At 38.6% G+C, this 21,065-nt stretch overlaps 1 protein-coding gene across 3 annotated transcripts in view; it reads right to left on the reverse strand.

Annotated features, from left to right (window-relative positions):
* NR6A1 (nuclear receptor subfamily 6 group A member 1) overlaps window positions 1–21,065 on the reverse strand; it is a 211,771-nt gene that overhangs the window by 174,083 nt on the left and 16,623 nt on the right. For all 3 annotated transcript variants that reach the window (XM_036854798.1, XM_036854799.1, XM_036854801.1), the window contains exon 2: window positions 6,353–6,394. In XM_036854798.1, coding sequence (XP_036710693.1) covers window positions 6,353–6,394 — 42 coding nt within the window. The remainder of the gene's footprint in view (window positions 1–6,352; window positions 6,395–21,065) is intronic.

A 21,065-nucleotide genomic window follows, 5' to 3' on the forward strand; every position in this document is an offset into this window, starting at 1 on the left:
CCCAGCAAAAGGCCACATTCAGGAGACGTGATCTTGCAGTGATCTAGCAGATTCAGCTGAAGCTTTGGAAGCAAGCCTCTTGGAACTGTTATGAATGTGAAATACCAATATCACATACAGAATGTTGTGAAGGAAAGGTGACATAAAGGGGAAAACCAAGGGAACTTATCTTATGAACTTATCTTCATTTGTTTCAGGAAAGAACCTGTTTGATAATACATAGTGGAATAATCCTGAACCTCAGAAGAAATCTCTGGGAACCTATTCCACAGTGAATTACTCTACTTTACATCCAAAATAATTCTAATATATGCAAAAGAGCCCAAATGACACTTAGAAAACAGTCTTTATTCTGTACATAAAAGGCCTCGTTATATATGTTATAAATCCTTATACTGCCTTAAACTCTTCCATTAGCATCTGAGACTTGTCACAGTCAAGAGAGCTAGAAACAGGATAGAAGATTCATTAAAACAGCAGCTCTGAAGTCCCAGATGTTTCTCCACTGTGTACTTTGGGGTGAGTCATTTAACCTCTCCAGGCCTTAGCACTCTCATCTGTTAGAATAGGAATAGTATCTTTTCAAACAGGTTTTATGAGTGCTTAACGAAAAATGCACATGAAGCATTTAATGTGTAATAAATATTAGCCATTATTATTATTACTACTATTATGTAGTAAAAGCCACATATCATCAAGTTTTGTGTCTGTCGTTCCTGACTAAACCAGAGTCCCTTGAGGGCAGGAACTGAGTCGTAGGCTTGGCACACACATCAAAGGGAAAAAGAGAAATGGGGAGGGAAGGAAACAGTGGACTAGGTATTACAAAGTCAAACTTAAATTTAGATATTTTATATGCTATAACCAACCCTTCTCACTCCCACTAAATATGTTCAAAGTACCTAGTACATAAGGAATACCCAATAAATGTTAATTTTCTTTGATCTCTAACACCCAACCTTAAGTTCATTATCTGCAGACCACACTTGGGTTTATACGAACTGTTTTCTGAGATCAAAAATTGTGACATATAGTTTGACAACTAGGAATAGACCCATAGGACATAGTACAGAACGTTGGAATTTTGGAATGAACCTATGGGTAACTCTAGCTGAGATATACATTTCTCTTTTATAGCTTGAAGGATCCACAAAAAGTCTCCTTGGGATCCCAAAACACTGGACAGATGAATGCAAAGCCAGAGCAAACTAGTGGTGTTAGGCTGTCTTATTGTGAAGCTGTTTTTTAAATTGCCTGTTCATCCCACATCACTCATGGATCTCTGCCTGGTGGGCATCTATCAGTATGGCAACAGAGAGGAAAGATTAATTTAACTTTCAAGTCTCTTCTAAAATGCTCATTTATCCAGGTCTTTGCTCAGCAGGGGAAAATATATACATATGTGTATGTATGTATGTATGTATGTATGTATGTGTGTGTGTGTGTGTGTATATGTGTGTGTGTGTGTGTGTGTGTGTGTGTGTATATATATATATATATATATATATATATATGTAAATAAAAGCCTGAGTCAGCAAGAATCCCAAGTATGCAGTCTTTTAAAAATGCTGGGACTTCCCTGGCGGCGCAGTAGTTGAGAATCCGCCTGCCAGTGCAGGGGACATGGGTTCAAGCCCTGGTTCGGGAAGATCCCACATGCCGCAAAGCAAGTAAGCCGGTGCACCACAACTACTGAGTCTGCACTCTAGAGCCCGTGAGCCACAACTACTGAAGCCCGTGAGCCATAACTACTGAAGCCTGTGAGCCATAACTACTGAAGCCCATGCACCTAGAGCCCATGCTCTGCAACAAGAGAAGCCACTGCAATGAGAAGCCCGTGCACTGCAACGAAGAGTAGCCCCTACCTGCTGCAACTAGAGAAAGCCCACATGCAGCAACAAAGACCCAACACAGCCAAAAAATTAATTAATTAATTATTTTTTTAAAGTATCATAGGATTTATAAATAAATAAATAAATAAAATGGTAATGGCAGGTCTTTAATTACACAAATTTCTTCCTCAGCATGCTCTCTATAAGACCTTGCTACTGACCAAAGAGAAAGTGCATAATCTGAGTATTTATTTTAAATAAGCAGAGGGTTAACTCCTTTAGTTTCCTAAGAGGTTAAATAAATGGGTTGGCAGATGGTCATTTTGGTTACCTGCTGCTGGTTGGGTGAAGGGGCCCAAAACACCCTAACAGTCAACCAGATGGTAAGAACAGTCTTGGCCAGCAGCACATGAGCTCCACTCCTTTGAGGGAACTATTTACTTGAAGCAGTAACTTACACCTGCTAACATCTGGAATGATTTATCTTTGTGTCATTAGGCAACACAGGATAGTTTAATTGAATAAAGTGGTCACAACAGCCGTTAGGTACAGAAAGACTGAGAATTTCAACATTATGCTACATAGCCTAGAATAGCATACACTTAATAGTGTTTACCATTTGCCAAGCATTGTTCCAAATGCATATATTACTTCCTTTAATCTCCACAATAGCCTTGTGAAGTAGAAGTACTTTTTTATTGTCCCCATTTAACAGATGAGAATACTAAGGCACAGAGAGGTTAAATAACTTAGCCAAGATTACAGAGCTAATAAATACTGAAGCCAAGTTGAACTCAAGCAATCTTGAGCCAGAGTCCATGCTCTTAATTCTGAAGAGTTTTGGCTTATATAAAAAGCTAAAGGGCTCACTTGAAATGCAGACAAAAAATTTATATAAAACTATGTTCACTGTGGCGCTATTTATAATGTAGAAAAAACTGCAAACAATCTAAATGCCCAACAATAGGTAAATGGTTAAATAAACCATGGTAAACTTATTCACTTACAATGAAATATTATCTTGCCATTAAAATATTTATAAAAACTGTTTCATGACTTGGGACAGTGTTCCCAATGTAATGTTGAGTGGGGGAGCAAAAAACAGGATACAAAATTGTATATATGATTTCTAACCACGTAAAAAATAAGCTCAGACACAAACTGGAAGGACATATTCTCAAATAAGAAACAATGGTTATCTCCAGGTGGTGGGATTAGGGGTGTTTATAGTTTTCTTTTAGTGTTTTCCACAATGAACACTCATTATCCTACTATCAGTTTAAACAAAGGCAATTTTTTTCTTTTAATCAAGCTGCACGAAAATCCTCAAGCAGTTGGTATAAACAGCTAAAAAGCTTCTAATCTGTCTAAACTTCAAGGAGTTACTTTCCTTGGCATAATACCCTTTGAACACCAAACAACATAGTCAGCACATACCAAAAAGAATGCTCATCTTCAAATTTGGAAGCTGAATTAAAATACGAGTATTTTCAATTTTGGTCAGTGTTTATTCTCTAATTATTTGTAGGATTATTTTACAAGAAGAGAAATGGACTTAACTATTTAGAGGCCAAGAACCCAGGAATGGCTTTGCTGAAATAGAATAAGGGACAAAAGTCTGACTAGAGAGGAAGAACAGCTGTTGCTAATCCAACTATTTACCCTTTGACCCTCTATCTGGCCAATAACTGAACAGTATCAATTGTTTTCCTGTATCACGTGCTGTTTACAAGCCCTGAGAGGCATGAAAGGAATTAATAATTTAGCCGAGATAGTCGACAGCCTTTATTGGGGAGCCCCTTGTCTGTGGGACAGAAATCAGAGCAAGTAACTGTCCTGAAGTCATAGGTCCCTTTACTGTTCCTGTTTTATTGCCTAATTGGTCCCCAAACATAAATCAATTATTTCTCCTGTTTTAAGCAACAATGACTTCTATTCTCTAACTTCCCTTGTATCAAGTCAGTCCTTGTTCTCTTGAATTTTACAACTACACGGTAAGAACGATGGCTGAGGAAAAAACTCGGGGAGCAGGGCAGACTGGGGTTATTTGGAAACAGAAGCACAGAAAGGTTATGCTGTTTTGAACTTCTCTTGACCTTTGACTGCCCTTGTCCCTTATGCTAACAGGCAGGGTACAGAGATGCTTCTTGTAGAAATGAACTTAGCCTGAACCTGTGCTGTAACATTGGACTCCAGGAAGCCCAGGAATCATAGGAAGGCAGCCAGAGTGTGAGTAGCTGCCCATATTCTAAGCATGCTACCCATCTGGTCTATCACAAAAAATGTAGGGGGAAAAAAAAGGCTATACAAAGTTTACAAAGTCAGTCTTTCCTCATCCAGTTCCAACATGTTGTCCCAAACTTGCTGTCTACAACCACTGCCAAGCAAAATGGGAAATCAGCAACAACGGAATTTCCTGGTCCAAAATAAGCAAGTATGAGCAGGCCTTCCTTATCAGGAATTTGGGGGGTAAGGGAGACATTGGAGCCTCTAAATTCCAAAGATGCATCACAAAGAAAACCCTATTATTCTCCATCTAATGTGCAGAAGTTGTGAAATATTAACATAGGAGATGTTATTCCTTCCCAATCAGAAGCCATGGAATTTGTAGTATCAACAACCATAACCAACTTTACACAACACATGTGTACAGCCCATTTCAGTCTTGAGGTGTGCTATGACTTGGTAGGACTGAGCATGCTCAATTGAACCCCAAGATTGACTCAGACCAGATGATAAACTTTTGTTTCTTCCCATTCATTATTATAATGTCAGATCTTTATGTATTTCTTCAACGAGAAAGACCAAAAATACTAACTTCACAAAAATAACACGTGGACTATTGAATATAGTGGCCACATAAGCTAAGTATGATTTTTAAAAGAAAAATGATTTTTTTAGGTAACTCCCATTCTATACTGATATATAAAATTATGATTCAATATCTGTTCATTCTCAAGGAATGGAGAGGTCTATAAAGCACAATATCTAGCTAGAGAGTCTATGCAGAAATGTTAAATGAGTTAGAATTACTTGGCCCAGAAAGAACAATAATCCAATAATAATCTTCATAAGAATATCAAGTGCCTTTCCTAGAAGATGGGCATGAATATTTTCAATTGCTACTAAGTGCAGAAAAAGAGAATAAATTTGGATACTATGTGCTAAATTAGAGATTTAAAAAAGTGTATTTTGAAATAATTCCAGACAAGGAAATATTTTCCAATAGACTATTAATAAATTAGGGCAGGACATTTAGGGCAGCCTAGAACTGGGCCTGTTGCAGAGAACATTCAATGTTAAACTGAGTTCTCAATTACCTGGCTTGTTTTATGTGTAGTTCTATCTGAAAGATCACAGAGCATGTCAATATCCTTCCTAGTGTTCAAAAATGCTTCTAAGAGAGGACCATGACTCGAGAATTTACCTTTTGCTCCTCCTAAATGACGGCTATTCATAAGAGAAAGACAGTGAAAATAGTGTGTTCACTCACAGGTAATGGGATGTCAGGTAGGAAAGTGGGGTAAACTGAGCCTATATTACCTACAAAGCTGATTCTGAACTTTATGACTTGTAGAAAGACAAATCTATTTCCCTGGTGTTTTATAAGCATTATGAGACTTATTTTGTCTTGCAATTAATAAGTTAGTCGAACAAACATGAATGTTTATACTATTAAGGTGTGTGAGGAAAATATGAGAAGGTCCACAGCTGATATTAGTCAGGATGGTGAGAAGGTGAACTTTATCGTTTACCTCAACAGCAGAATGGTGACCAATAACCAGCCCCATGACCCTAACAAGTACAAGAACTAGAAAAAATAACTCTAAATCATCTCATGGAGTCTCAATCTAAAATATCATTCGACCTTCTGGTATTATAGCAAAATAAGGTATGTATACACTGAATATTCTCCATATCCCAGAATGGTGTATGCCACATTATGAGAGCACTATAAACACAGATGATTATCTATGATCAAGACTTATATAGTCCTGAAAAGCATCATTTAATTAGACTTTTTTGAAATGGTCATTCTCATACCTTAAACTTAAGAATGCAGATGAAGGATGCTTTAGAAATTAAACTGTGGTATGAAGGTTATCAACTATAAATATCTAAACCTTTACATAATCCTTCTTTGAAAGAAATTATATCAAAATTATGTAAAAATTTTAAAAAGTGGTTGTGGGTATATGGTTGTATGTGTGCATAAATGAAAGCACAATTTTTGTTGGTGGTGGTTTCATGGGATGATGGAGAACAAGAAACTAGTATTAAATAGAAATTTTCAGCGAAGAATTTTCTATTAAATGGCTAGACTCTGGCCACCAAATAACATTAGGAGAAGAACAAGAAAACATAACTAGAAAAGAGAGAATACCCTCCCCATAATCATAAATTAAAGTGAAATAAAATCTGTCAATAGGTCTATAAATGACATCTTAAGTTATACATTTCAAAGTACACACACATACACTTTTCTTACACATGAACACTGGGGAACATTCAGAACTTACTAGTGCTTGGGTCAAGCTCTGCCAATTCGTCCTGACAAAAACCTAAAGAGAAAACAACAGGAAAAAAAGATTACAATTCATGAATTACTCCAAGGTGCCTCCAAATACGAAAAATCAAGTATCATATAGGGGGAAAAAAAATCCAGACTCAGATGTCAAATCTGGATATGAATCCTAGCTCTGTAACATTTAGCTACTGTACATCCTTCTTTGAGCCTCCATTTCATCATCTTTATATAAAAAAATGGAGATAGTAACAGCACTTATCATGGAGTAGTAATGAGGATTAAGTGAGACACTGATATAAAATGCTTATTTAGCACAGTCCCTGGCACAGAGGAGCTCAATAAACAACAGCACAAGTAATTATGAGTAAGCATGCCAAAGTTAGCTGTAAAAAGTTCGTAATAAAATTAAAACGTACTTAATACTCGTCATGTTCTACTATGTTATCAATGAATTATTTTCCAAAAGAAAGCAAAATATACAAAATATGAACTTATAAAATATCAAACAGGATAATTTTGCTTAAAATTTTCACAGTTGCTGAAGAATTTTACCTATACACACAAATAGGAGCAATTCTTCCATTAATAAATATGCTATTCAAGTTGGAATAAATACCTCTCAAAGCACATTTCAGGCCCAAAAAATCTGAGCTACATCTTTCTGATTGGTGTGTAACTATCACACTGAAGAGAAAAATCAAGCACAGTGAGTGGCAAACACCCAGTAGGTGTTCTATACATAGGTGATGAAAGTTCTATTTTCCTGGAATGACTGCTTATTCTCTCCAGTTTGCCTTCTACTCATCCTCAGAAAAGCTTTTTCTTGCCTCCCTTATCCTTGTGTCATACACAAGGTCAAAGCCCCCTGTTATAATTATCTATAATGCTTTGTGCACTCATAAACAAGGAATTACTGGCTCAATGTCTGATGACACTATTAGACTGTTCCACTAACAGTGTTCCACCATCCCAGGGGAAGGGACCTGGCCTGTCTTGTTCACAGCTGTATCCCCATTATGTCTCACAAGCCTAGTACAAAGCAGATGTTCAATAAATATCAACTGTAGTATCTCAATGGTAAATTCAAAAACAATGGAGCAAAACTAGGACTAGAGGGATATAAGAACATTTTCTGTCATCAGAGCCAGGCAACCAGAAGCCAAAAGAGCAACTGAGCGTCATGTGGAGAAGAAGAATTCAAACAGCAAGTAGACTGTTTAAACACCACTTTTAAAGTCCTTGCAATCCTGGGCATTCACCAAACAAGCCACAGTCCTTCTTGGTAAAGAACTATTCATCATCCTTCAAGACCCAGCTCAAATATGACAACTATGAAACGTGGAAAACAGAAGAGGCCTCTCCTGCATTCACAACTTAAATAACTGCCTCCTGCACTAGACAGTGAGCTCTTCAAGGGTAGGGACAGTGCCATATCCATCTGCAGAGCTGCTTCTACGCCCAAAACAGCTGCCGATACATTACATAAGGTGCTCAAATGCAGGATGAACCAAACAGAAAACACAACCCTGCCTCTAGATCACAGTCTAGGGGAAGGAAGTCACAGGATCAGAAAATCTAAGTCTAGCCTGAAAAGTGTGTGGAATGTCTGAATGAGGAAATCTGATCTGGAAAACCAGAGTTTGGAAGCTGCTAAAGTGGATGAGGTGCCTAAAAAGGCTCACCTCAGAGCAACTTTAAACCCTCTCTACCTAAACACATGGGGATCAGAAAAGCTGTGGAGAGATGCCAGGCAATGAGGAAATCACTCATTACACATGGTTCCAATATTGAACAGCCTGCCAGAAATGAAACTGAGAATAAGCATTCACTTAACATAAATTGACTCAAAAACAGGACAAAAAACATGGGAAGGCAGAATAGTATAATGGGAAAGTTATAGTTCAAGCCACTTTTAGTTTAGTCATATGACTTTAGGCAAGTCACTCCCTATTCTGGACCTCAGATTCTGGACATTAAATGAAAGAGCTGTACTAGAAGTCTCAAGAAAAGACAAAGCCTAACACATTTTCTGAAAACAACATTCGGAACTCAAAGTAACTAGATCAAACACAAATAAAGAGAGGGTGACTAAAAAAAAAGAAATACTATGAAAAATAGTTAAAGTGGACATCTATTGCTTTTATCTGCCTAGCAACCACTCCCCCCTTCTGGTTAATGGCATTCTGATTTTACTTTGGAGACTTATCCCTTTTACACTTTCAGTTGATATGACCCAAGTAGGATCGACCCTAACCCTGCTATAAACTGGGATTAACAACAGCACTTACCTTACAGGTCTGTTAAAAGGATTAAATGAGATAGTGCTTGTAAAGACCTTACACAGTACTTGACAAAGTCAAAGCTCAACATATGTGAGCTACTACTAAGTAACTAACCCCAAGGGTCCACCCAATCTAGTGCTGTATCTGTGGTACCAAAGAGGAGATTATAGGAGGGTTAACTATTGACTCATTCATGACACCATCCTCAAAGACCTGGAATGGAACCCCCTAACATCACTAATGTAGTTTAATTACTTGCTGTGATTCTTGAACCTTTTTTTATATTTTGAGCCTATAAATTGCTTGATGCAATAATTCCAGATGTAGTACGCTACGCCCCAAGGAAAGAAGAACTCTTCATATTTTCCTTAAAACAAATTCCTCCAGTGGTCACAAAGATCCCTGATTATGGAATTCAGTAACTATGTCTACAGTTCCTCCATCCAGCCCTGAGACCACTGGCTAATAATGTTGTCTCTGGCTTTACAGATCATCACTAATGCAGGAGGCCTGAGGAGATATGGAGAACAATGTTAATCCTACCTCCTGACAAGTCAATGGAATGGCTAGATTTGGCTACCGTTCTCAGTCTCACCCAGATTCTCAGCAACCAGATCTAGCTAGCAAAATGATTCCTAGCTAGAAGAATCCAAACTACTGCTAGAAGTAACCCCAATGTGTGTTCAATTCAACACAGAGGCAAAGGATATCAGAATTGTTTGGTAAAAAGCAGACTCCTAAGGCACATAAATACACAAATATAACACCAAAACCTTCTGCCTCACAAAATACAACATATTAAACAGATTAGGAAATGTTCTGAGAAATCCAGAGTCTTTGGCTGGTGACTTAAATTGCTTTAAAAAGGGAGAGACAAGAGACACAGCTTGGTTCCTAAAATGATAGATATACCACTAAATTAGCATGCTCACAAGCAATTTGAAATTTAGTGCAAAGCTTATATATATTGTTACCACGGTTTAACTTAGAAGACAGATGCACAGTGAAAAGGACATGGGTCTGAGTTAGAGTTGGATTCAAATCTCGTATCTGCCACTATTTTTGTTTAATTAACTACCCTATAGCTACTTCCTGAAATGGGGATAAAAATAACCATCTGGTTCAACTGTTGTGAGATTTGGTGAATATACATAAATAACCTACTTTATGGCAAGAGATCAATAAACGGCTCTCAGTCTAGGAATTTTCTTTAATACAAAGGAAGATCCAGTTGACAAGCTTTTCTCCAATAGGAAAGAATTTGGCAAAAACAAAAAGATCAGTGACTCCTTAATCTGTGATTGGCTACAGTAATAGATTTTGAAAATATTGATTTTTTTTCTTTATTTACTATTTTTGGCTATAAACTTATACATTTACCACAATAGGATCTTAAATAAACTTTGAGTATACAATTTTTTTCCAAATGTGAACAAAAGCTTATGGGTAATGCCACTTAACAAATTCAAGCCTAAAACACTAGCTAATTGTAATCTATAATGTGTTTTTTACAAAAGCAAGTTAAATATTACTCTAGGAATGTTTTAATTTCATTCAATTTGACTGTAGGAAGGCAGCATGGTGCAACAGAGACTTGGATCCTGGTCAGGATTCTGCCAATCCACTTTGAAGCCCACAAGGCAAAATTAAGGTGAGGCCCTTAAAAGGCAAAATTCTATAATTTTAATCAAACATCTCATCTTTCCCCAAAACAGAAATCACATATTAACATTAGTTTAAATGTTTTAATTCAATATGAGATATAACATTATTTTACCTAGTCAACTGCAATTCAAGTTTCATGTACTTTAAAATGTGAGATATGAAGTGAAGCAGAGCTTCCAGAAGGAAGTTAGGGATCTAGAAGGATTTTGAAACTATTCTGCCTTATTAGGTTCCCTACTCTGTGATCCCAATTCCCTCTGCTTCCCACACCAAATCACCACCAGGGCTACTGACCGTGAATTCAGGTTTTAGAGAATTTTGTTTTCCATACTCCCTAAGAAAAATGCTAAAAATCTTTACCCAGGATTTGTACTGATACACAAGAGTCATTCACTGGTACTTTCTGGACCAACAGCTCAGGTCATCTGTGTCAGTTTCCCATCTGCTTTGTGCCCCTGATCATGATTAGGTTCCCAATGAAACTCGGTGTCCTTCTTTCAGTCAGATCTGGTCTCAGCCCTAACTATCCCCTGCCTCAAGGCTGAGGCACGTCCCAGGATCCCAGGAAAGGTTGCTCAGTAAATGTTGAGGAACTACTTCTTTCTCCAAAAAGCAATGGTACTAAACCACATGCTACCACAATTAAGTTCTTGCCAAAATATCAAGTTCTAAGGGAAAATAACAGTTTCAGTATTCTCTGCCTTTGAAGTCTAGACCAACAATGTCCAATTGAAATTCCTACAATGATGGAAATGTTCTCTCTCTTCATTATCCAAAATGATAGCCACTAGCCACATGTGGCTATTAAGCACTTGGAATGTGACTAGTGTGACTGAGCAACTGAATTTTTAACTTAATTTAATTTTGATTAATTAAAGTAGCCACGTAAGGCCAGTGGCTATTATAATGGAAAACATAAGACTAGAAAAAAAGTCTTCCCTCTTCTAAATGTATTATGCCACCTTTTGGACTCTGTTGCAGCTTTAAAGTAAATGAAATATGGAAATGCTTACGCTAGTGTTATTTACTGACCAATTCATAAGTTTATCAGTTGTTATCAGAAAGTAATTCCATCAGCCTAGCAAATATAGTCACTTACTCCCTCAAATGTTATTAAGTACCTGCCCACACTGTAGCAGCTCCTAGGCCTGGAAGATACAAATATCAGTAAGAATGACCCTACTGTCAGAGAATGAATAGTCCAGAGGGGTACAGAATAAAAATTAACTATAGAGCACAACAATATGAATGTACTTAATGCCACTGAACTGTACACTTAAAATGGTAAATTTTATGTTATATATATTATACTACAATAAAAAAAGATTAAAGCCAAATGAAACAAAGATAGCGAAGGAACTTCCCTGGTGGTCCAGTGGTTAAGACTCCACGCTTCCACTGCAGGGGGCACAGGTTCAATACCTGGTTGGGGAACTAAGATCCCACATGCCGTGTGGTGCGGCCAAAAAAAAAAAAAAAAAAAAAAAAAGCTAGTGAAATAGACAATAACATTAAAAAAATTAATGGTAGGGAGTGAATGATGGACAGATTGGGACAGATGGACAAGGTGAAACTGGGAAGCACTGCAGAGTAGTAAGAGCATATCTTTTGCTATCATAATAGGTTTGAGTACTGGCACCATCACTTACTACTGTGTTAACTTAGGAAGTGACTTCACCTATCTGAGCCAATTTCCTCATCTGTAGATTGCTGTGAGGATTTAATGAAATGATACACTTAGGGCAGTGGAAAGCGCTTAAGAGCCGCTATCAATATTAGTGAGAACAGAGCAGCAACCATGGGGCCAGGGGCATGTGCAAGGGATAAGCATTCACCAGACAAACAGGGCTATTTGAGAAACATGCAGAGGAAGCCACATGTAAAAGGCATGAACTGAGAAAGTGAACAATGTTACCTGGTAATGTGATTTGACTGGAGCCCCAGCCAGGGCCATATCATAAAGGGTTTTAACTGCCATACATGGGGAGTTTTTGGCTTTTATTCTATAGGCAATAGTCACTGAGGAAAGGAAATACATGGATACACCTAGGAAGTGTGTCAATACCAGCCCAACTCTGACTAACTTCAATACAGTGGTTCTAAAATTTCAACCCGGTAACTAAAAGCATAAGGGTTAAAAGGATGGGAGGAAAGCGCTCTGAGAGGGTAGCCAAGATATACATGGCAAACCATCCACAGATCCTGAAATTCTAGGAACTCCTCCCATTTTTCAGGGCCCCTCCCAACTCCATCTCCTATACTGCTTTTGGTACAAAGAATGGCCTAGGTAGCGGCTGAAAAGGAACGTAGCTTTTTTCCTTTTTTTTTTGGTAACAAACATTAGCTAGCCAAACCATGGCCTGCCTTACAGTCCAGTTTGCAGCCTGCAATTTAGCCCCAGACCCAAGCAAGTACAGAAACACTTTTCTTTAGATTGGCTGAGCATTAAATTCACATCTGCCTCTTTCCTTTCTATCCCGTGAGTGGGATGCCACTTGGGCCATTAGCTTTTGTTTCTCACAGGCAACCTGATAAACTATACTTCAGGAATAACAGAAAATGCTTTTGAATACAGAGACAGCACCACAAGTCTGCACAGCAAAAGCTGGCTGGCAGAACTTCAAGTCATATTTCCCTTTCTCCACCTACAAATGTCAAGGTCACATTTTAAAAACTGCAACAAAAACAAAGCCCTTTCCCTAATGTCATTTTTTTAACATGAAATCTTAGGGGCAGAAAAAAAGAGTGGGGGGAGGAGAAGCCAAGAATTCTCAATTATATAATCTATTGTGCCCACATATTTGCTCAGCTTAAATGGTGCTTACAAGAAGTGTCTACATTTCTATGGAAACATTAATAAGTTCCATCTGATCAACCTACATCACCTTTCATTCAGTTTTTCAGCCTTCTAGCTTTGTAACTGCAGCCTTGAAACCATACTGAAGGCAGAAAAGCCAGCTCAAGATTATGACATTTCAATTTTAAGATATTTTAAAAAATAAAAGCAGTACAAAGCTTCAAGGCTGTGGCTAGAGAATCAGAAGGTGAAAACAGTTTAGGAAGGCAATTCGGTTTGATGAGTCAGAGGTCATTAGTGTTTCTATGGAAATATAGTACAGGCATTTCTCAGAAAACTGCATGTACTGATGAGCCTCTGACATTCTTCATTTACAATTCCTGGATCTCTGTAGTAACAAAAGAGATTGTTGATAATTCTCCATTCAGCTTGGAGGTTAAAGAAATTTCAAAATGCACACATACAATAAAATGTATAAAATAATCTCTCAGCTGCCATTTATTGAATCTTTATTATAGGCCTGGCATTGGCTTGATGCTTTACACGAATTCTTCCTTTCTCCATCTTATAGGTTTAAACAGATTATTGTATTCTGTTACATGGAAAGAGCCACAAAAGTCAAAACAAGAGAACTTCTATTCAGAGTAGTTGGGCTAATAAAACCCCACCTTTGCAAGGTGGTACATGCTTTTCAACAGCTAGCTGGGAACTTGACGTTACTTCAAAAAACAAACCCTGACATTCCCACAAAAGCAGGGCTTCAGAGTCCAAGAAAAAAACACCACACCTTAGATGAGTCCATTATAAACCTCCTCTTGAATAATCCAAGATAATCAGAAGCAGCCAGAGTAACTTCACTAACCAGATCAAACCGAAGTATAAAACTTTACATGAATGAATAAATGCAATACTGTAATTAAACAAGAACTAGGTTCTTTTAGAAAAATGTTACTCCCAGCAAAAGTAGGAAGAGTGAAGACTTTTTTGCTCGTCGTCATTTCAAAGACTAACTGAAGAAGAGTCTTACAGACAAAGGAGTTTGTTTGACTGTGGTCACAGAGCTTTCGAGGTCATTTCAGAACCATCTGTTGAGGATGATTTTTTTTTTCCTCCATTCTATTTTTCTGATTGAAAATATATTGTTTTTATAAACAGAAACATGCACATTTTAAAAATCCTAAGAACAATGAAAAATATTTTTAAAAAGAATGTATATATATGTATAACTGAATCACTTTGCTGTACAGCAGTAATTAACACAACATTGTAAATCAACTTTACTTCAATAAAAAAGAAAAAGCCTAAGAACAAAATGATTCGCCTTAACTCTAAAATTGACCAGTTCAACTGAAGGAAAAAAAAAAAACCTCCCAGACATTCTCTAAGTGACTTTTAAATTACTTCTTATTAGAAACATAATTCTGGGCACTAATCTTTCTGACATACTAGTTAACCATTAATGCTAAAGCTCAGCACCATCTCTCATGTCTCAGCTTCAGAAATCCATTGTGTGGCAACAAAAAGATACAACATCTTTAAACTTCCACCCCAGAATCTTTTAAATATGAAGCAAAGCTAGTTGCTAGTTAATCATATCTATGAAATAACCCCAAAAGAAATTTTTTTAAACTATTCGAACTGGAGTCAAGATAGAAGAGCAAAAACCAACATATGTTTATAGCACCACATAAATGCAAAAGACACTCCACAAACAGGATTAAGGGTGAAAAACTCCTGCTGCTTCTTATATGCTACACTTTCCTACGTTCTAAAATTAAACTCAATAAATATTTACCTAGCATTTTCAATATAGAGCACTATGCTAAGTTAAAAGGGATACAAAGATGAATAAAGCTGGCTACCCCTAGATTCTTACAATCCCTCTCCCCACTGGTAACCACTAGTTTGTTCTCTATATGTGAGTCTGCTTCTTTGTTATATTCACTAGTCTGTTCTATTTTTTTACAGTCCACATATAAGTGATATCATACAACACTTTGTATTTGTCTTCCTCTGTCTGACTTATTTCAATTAGCATAATAACCTCCAAGTCCATCCATGTTGCTGCAAACAGCAAAATTTCATTCTTTCTAACGGCTGAGTAGTATTCCACTGTATGTATATTACCACATCATCTTTATCCATTCATCTGTTGACAGACACTTAGGTCGCTTCCATATCTTGGCAATTGTAAATAATGCTGCCATGAACATTGTGGTGTATGTATATTTTCGAATTAGTGTTTCTGGTTTTTTTGGATATATAGCCAGGAGTCAAACTGCTGGGTCATATATGGTAGTTCTATTTTTAGTTTTTTGAGAAACCTCCATACTGTTTTCCACAGTGGCTACACCAGTTTACACTCCCACCAAGAGTGTACAAGGATTCCCTTTTCTCCACATCTTTACCAACATTTGTTATTTGTGTTCTTTTTGATGACAGCCATCCTGACAGGTGTGAGATGATGCTTCATTGTAGTTTTGATTTGCATTTCCCTGATGATTAGCGATGTTGAGCATCTTCTCATGTGCCTGTTGGCTGGCTCCCCATTTTCAACATGTTTAGCATGGCATGGAAGGCCTTAAATCATAGAAACAGGGAATTCCCTGGCAGTCCAGTGGTTAAGACTCCGAGCTTTCACTGCCAAGGGCCCGGGTCTGATCCCTGGTCGGGGAACTGAGATCCCACGGGCCACATGGCACCGCCAAAAAAAAAAAAAAAAAATCATAGAAATAAGCAAGTCCAACATTTGAAAAGCTACTTTTTAGAACCTTCTTTTCCTTGACTCATCATGAAGTTTGAAAAGGGTAAAACATCAATTCCTATTTCCAAACTCTTAACTCTTTATACAGAGATTAAAACGTCTATACCAACTCTGATGTTAAAGCAATTTCCTAATGTTGAGACATCAATAAAGTGATACACTAGGGAGGCAAGACACCTGAACACTAGCCTTACTCTGGTACTAATAAGCCATTTGTGTAATGCTGAGGGATCTACTCCCTCTGTGCTCCATTTTCTCTTCAGTAAAAGGAGAAAGTCTGGCCAATTTTCTTAGTATTTTTTCAGGTCTAAAGTCTATGAATTTTTCAAAAGTTGGCAGTTGTGTATACTAGGGGATACAGAGGACATAACGTTAACACTTGAGGAACCCTTAAGAGGTTGCCAAGATTCTTAGATTTTTTTTTTTTTTTAACTAGAAGAAACCTTATAAATCATCCCTAATCTCTTCCATCCCAGTCTAGCCCCCATTTTACAGAAGGAAGAAATTGTGTAAAGGGAGTAACATCTGTAATATCTCTCTGCTTTAAATGATAATCATGGTCCTAAAGGCTTTGGCATTTTCCCAATCTAAAAATGGCAACAATAATAGTACATACATGTCACAGGGCTGCGGAGAGGATTAAATGAAATTAAAAAAATTTAAAGCACTCAAGAGAGTACCTGGTTTAGTAAAGGTTAGCCATTATTATTATTATTTTTTTTAGATGGACCAGTTATTCAATTAGGTTCTTTGTAAGAAGTTTAGAACACTGTTTTGTGAGGATAAATTCCATTTGTAAGAGCAAACACAGAGTGGAGGTAGCCCTGGAGCTGAGGAACAGCTTTGTTTCTTCATAGAATTTGTGAGTCCACAGCTTTCTGATCAACCTTGCGCTGCTCTGTAATCTCATATTTCTCTCTGTGGGTCGAAGATCTCACCTTCCTGGTGCCTGGGCTTACACAGCTTCTTCTTCTTGAAGTAAACATCAGTAAGATGTTCTAGGATTTGTCACACCACTGATATCAATTTTGATGGAGGTGGCAATGACAAATTTCTGGTGTTCTGCGGAGAACTCGATTGAGGGACAGAGGCCCAGCCACAAGTAGCAAGCCACTGCTCAGCTGCTTCAGAAAGATGACCCTCTTGCCTCCGTGGCGCCCAGTGAAGCAGATCAGAATGGTCCCAGGAGTGATGTCAGCACGCAGTTTTCTCACATGCTTACTGAAGGGTTTTTTGCCATGACTTAACAGCTTTCCAGGCACATTTTCAGTAGGATAATACCTAGGCACTTTGCGAAGTTAACCACTCGGGTACCACCATTCTTGTCACCACCAACTGGTTTTGTGACAGTAGCAAGGACCATCACCTTCTTTTTCTTTTCAACCTTGGATTTAGCTACTGAATACTTCATCTTGTACAAGGCCTTTCTGGAATACATAACCAATCAGGAATACTGGCCAATTCCTCTGACCAAGACAGGGTTTCAGCTGCAGTGGGGCTTCCCCTTCTTAACCTTTTTAACCTTGCCACCAGCATCAGCCTTTTTTTTTTTTCCTTTTAATTTTTATCGGAGTATGGTTGCTTTACAATGTTGTGTACAACACTGTACAACAAAATGAAACAGCCATACACACATAGATATCCCCTCCCTTTTGGACTTCCCTCCCATTTAGGTTACCACAGTGCATTAGGTAGAGTTCCCTGAGCTATACAGTATGTTCCCATCAGTTGTCTAATTTATACATAGTATCAATAATGTATATGTGTCAATCCCAGTCTCCCAATTCCTCCCACCCCACCCCTTTCCCCCTTGGTATCCATACATTTGTTCTCTACACATCAGCCTTCTTCGCTTCACATTTTTTCTCTTTAGTATCTGGCTTCTCAGCTTTTCCACTGCCATCTTGTAAGATGAGAAAATGGAGTTAGCCATTATTATCATAGTTGGGAAAGTCATTCTGATCTTCACCCTCCAAGCCACAAATATAAGTATACTTGTGAAACAGACTTCTTTTTTTTTTTTTTTTTTTTATTTATTTATTTTTGGCTGCTCTGGGTCTTCGTTGCTGCGCACAAGCCCCCTCCAGCCGCAGCGAGCAGGGGCCACTCTTCACCGTGGCACGCGGACTTCTCATTGCGGTGGCCTCTCCCGTTGCGCAGCATGGGCCCCGGGCGCGCGGGCCTCAGCAGTTGCGGCACGCGGGCTCAGCAGCCATGGCTCGCAGGCTCCAGAGCGCAGGCTCAGCAGCTGCGGCGCATGGGCCCAGCCGCTCTGCGGCACGTGGGATCCTCCCGGACCAGGGCCCGAACCCGTGTCCCCTGCATTGGCAGGTGGACTCCCAACCACTGCGCCATCAGGGAAGCCCAGACTTCTTGATTAAAAAACATAAACCACTTTGCAGCAGCTCTAGAGAAACTGTTCCACTCTGTGCACACACAGAGAATAGGACCTTTTATTAAGTCATCACTCAGTGCTATTATTGAGATGTTGGCTTCTTGATGAAGCTACAGCATTCATGTGAAAACTGACCTCTGGGTCAACCATTCAGATCTCAGATCACCAGACCAATGAAATAAATGACTGGGGCGTTTAAGAGCTACAGATACTAGTCTACCCTGCCCAACTAAAATCATACTCTACTTGTATAATACATGCATCCTTTTAATTTTTGATACCTGTTATAAGGTCTGTCAGCTTAGGGGTAAAGTTCATCTTCTAACATTATCATGCATTAGCATTAGCACAAACATAATGTAGCATTCTTACTTCCCAATATGTATCTCAAAACTAAGTGAAATACCAAAAATGTCAGGCTTCCAGAGTGGGGAACCATTACTTGGTATACAGCACTTCTCATCTGACTTTAGCAATCCTGTTTCTGCATATGCTTCACATTCCTGAATAAGTCAAAGTGACGATATTTTTAGAATATTAACTAATGATGTCAAGATGAGAAGAGTGTACTCATAAGGTCAACAAGGCAGACTGAAATACAAGCTGACCTGGAAATTGAAGTTGTGTAGACATACTGGTTGCTTACAGTCACTACCATATTACAGTCTTCGTGTTTTCAGTTCACGATATTCGTTTTTTAACTTGTTCCACATAGTATTAAGTAGCCTAATGTTATTTTGCTTTATTTCCTAAAAGCCATTAAGTATTACAATTCCCTCCCATTCCACACAGAGACCTACTTCTGTGTCACATGCCCAGGGCCAGCACTGCCTCCCTGTTTGCAAGGACATGCCCTAAATCCCACAACAGCATCCTTCTCCAACACCACTAATTGGTTTCGACTTCATTCTTTTCCTTGGAAACACAAAAAGGTATCTTTAAAAAAAAAATGGTCAGGGACTTCCCTGGTGGCGCAGGGGTTAAGAATCCACCTGCCAATGCAGGGGACCCGGGTTCGAGCCCTGGTCCGGGAAGATCCCGCGTGCCGTGGAGCAACTAAGCCCGTGCGCCACAACTACTGAGCCTGCACTCTAGAGCCCGTGAGCTACAACTACTGAGTCTGCGTGCCTAGAGCCCGCGCTCCGCAACAAGAGAAGCCACCGCAATGAGAAGCACGTGCACCGCAACAAAGAGTAGACCCCGCTCGACGCAACTAGAGAAAGTCCACACGCAGCAATGAAGACCCAATGCAACCAAAAATAAATAAGTAAATAAAAATAAAATAAAATAAAATAAATTTTTAAATGGCCAGTTAAAAAAAAAAGTTAAGAATTTAAACAAGCAATTTTCAAGGGGCACACCTGTCCCCATGCCTAAAAATGGAGGCGGCATTAACTCTGAAGTGTGGTTTTAATTTTTGCATCTGCCATTAAAGCAATGTCTTCTAAATACTAGACTCCTTAAGGTACAAATGACCCTTAGGATCCTCCTCTATCAGAATATGGTGCTGAGATTCCAAGAGTGTGAGGCCTAGAGTCAAACAGCCTATATTTGAATCCCATCTCTCCCATTTACCAGGCCAAGTCACATAACTGCTCTCAGTTTTCTCATCTGCAAAATGACAGTAATAATGTAACTCTCCTTATAAGACTGCTACACATAATTAGTACACGGTAAGAACACAATAAATTTCAATTTAAGAAACAAGACAAATGCTTAACTACAAGATTTTTAGAGAAAGATAATGATCACAAACTAAGTACTAATTATACTAATTATGCACATGAATAGAGTTGCTAAATCACAATTCAGCTAAGAAATTGGTTTGGGACAAATTTTTTTCCTTTCAACAGGAAGAACACAAATACTTCATGCTCTAATCAAGAGAGACATTAGGTTTTTGTTTATGATTTAGAATTTAAAGTGGTAAAATTCTAAATAGAGCATATGAGCTAGATAATAAAATTTCAAACCCTTGTTCTAAAGTCTCCATTACTTCATACCAGGGCATGCTGACAAATCTTACCCTGGGATAAGCTCTGGGTTGAAACCCTGGGTTCAAAGTGTCAAAGAACAGTGAATCATATAGCTTAGCTTATGCCAAGTATTAGAAAAATTTTATTGAAGTATCAATTATACCAAGTTTGGCCTGCCATACACTACACCAGTCTGGCCTCTAGGATTAGAAAACTATTAGGAATAGGTTTCACAAGATGATTTATCAAGAATCCACAGTAAATGTTCAAAGATATAACCTAGCACAGAAAAAGTACAATATAATAGACAGGAAAATCAATTCATGGGGACTTCCCTGGTAGCGCAGTGGTTAAGAATGTGCCTGCCAATGCAGGGGACACGGGTTCAAGCCCTGGTCCGGGAAGATCCCACATGCCGCAGAGCAGTTAAGCCTGTGCACCACAACTACTGAGCCTGCGCTCTAGAGCCCGCAAGCCACAACTACTGAGCCCTCATGCCACGACTACTGAGGCCCGCGCGCCTAGAGCCCGTGCTCTGCAAACAGGAGAAGTCACCACAATGAGAAGCACGTGCACCACAAGGAAGAGTAGCCCCCACTCACCGCAACTAGAGAAAGCCCGCGCACAGCAACGAAAACCCAGTGCAGCCAAAAATAAATTAAATAAATAAATTTATTTTTTAAAAAAAGATTTCTGCCAAATTAAGATCAACAGTTAGTACAGCAGCATTTTCAAGAATGTTCAGTTTGTCTCTATCCCAGCTCTCTGCTGCTCCTGCAGCTGGAAAGAGCCAGGGCAGAGAGGGGACCTCTGCTGGTGGAAAAAT

This window comes from Balaenoptera musculus, chromosome 6 (assembly GCF_009873245.2).
Source record: "Balaenoptera musculus isolate JJ_BM4_2016_0621 chromosome 6, mBalMus1.pri.v3, whole genome shotgun sequence".
Taxonomy (NCBI): Eukaryota; Metazoa; Chordata; class Mammalia; order Artiodactyla; family Balaenopteridae; genus Balaenoptera; species Balaenoptera musculus.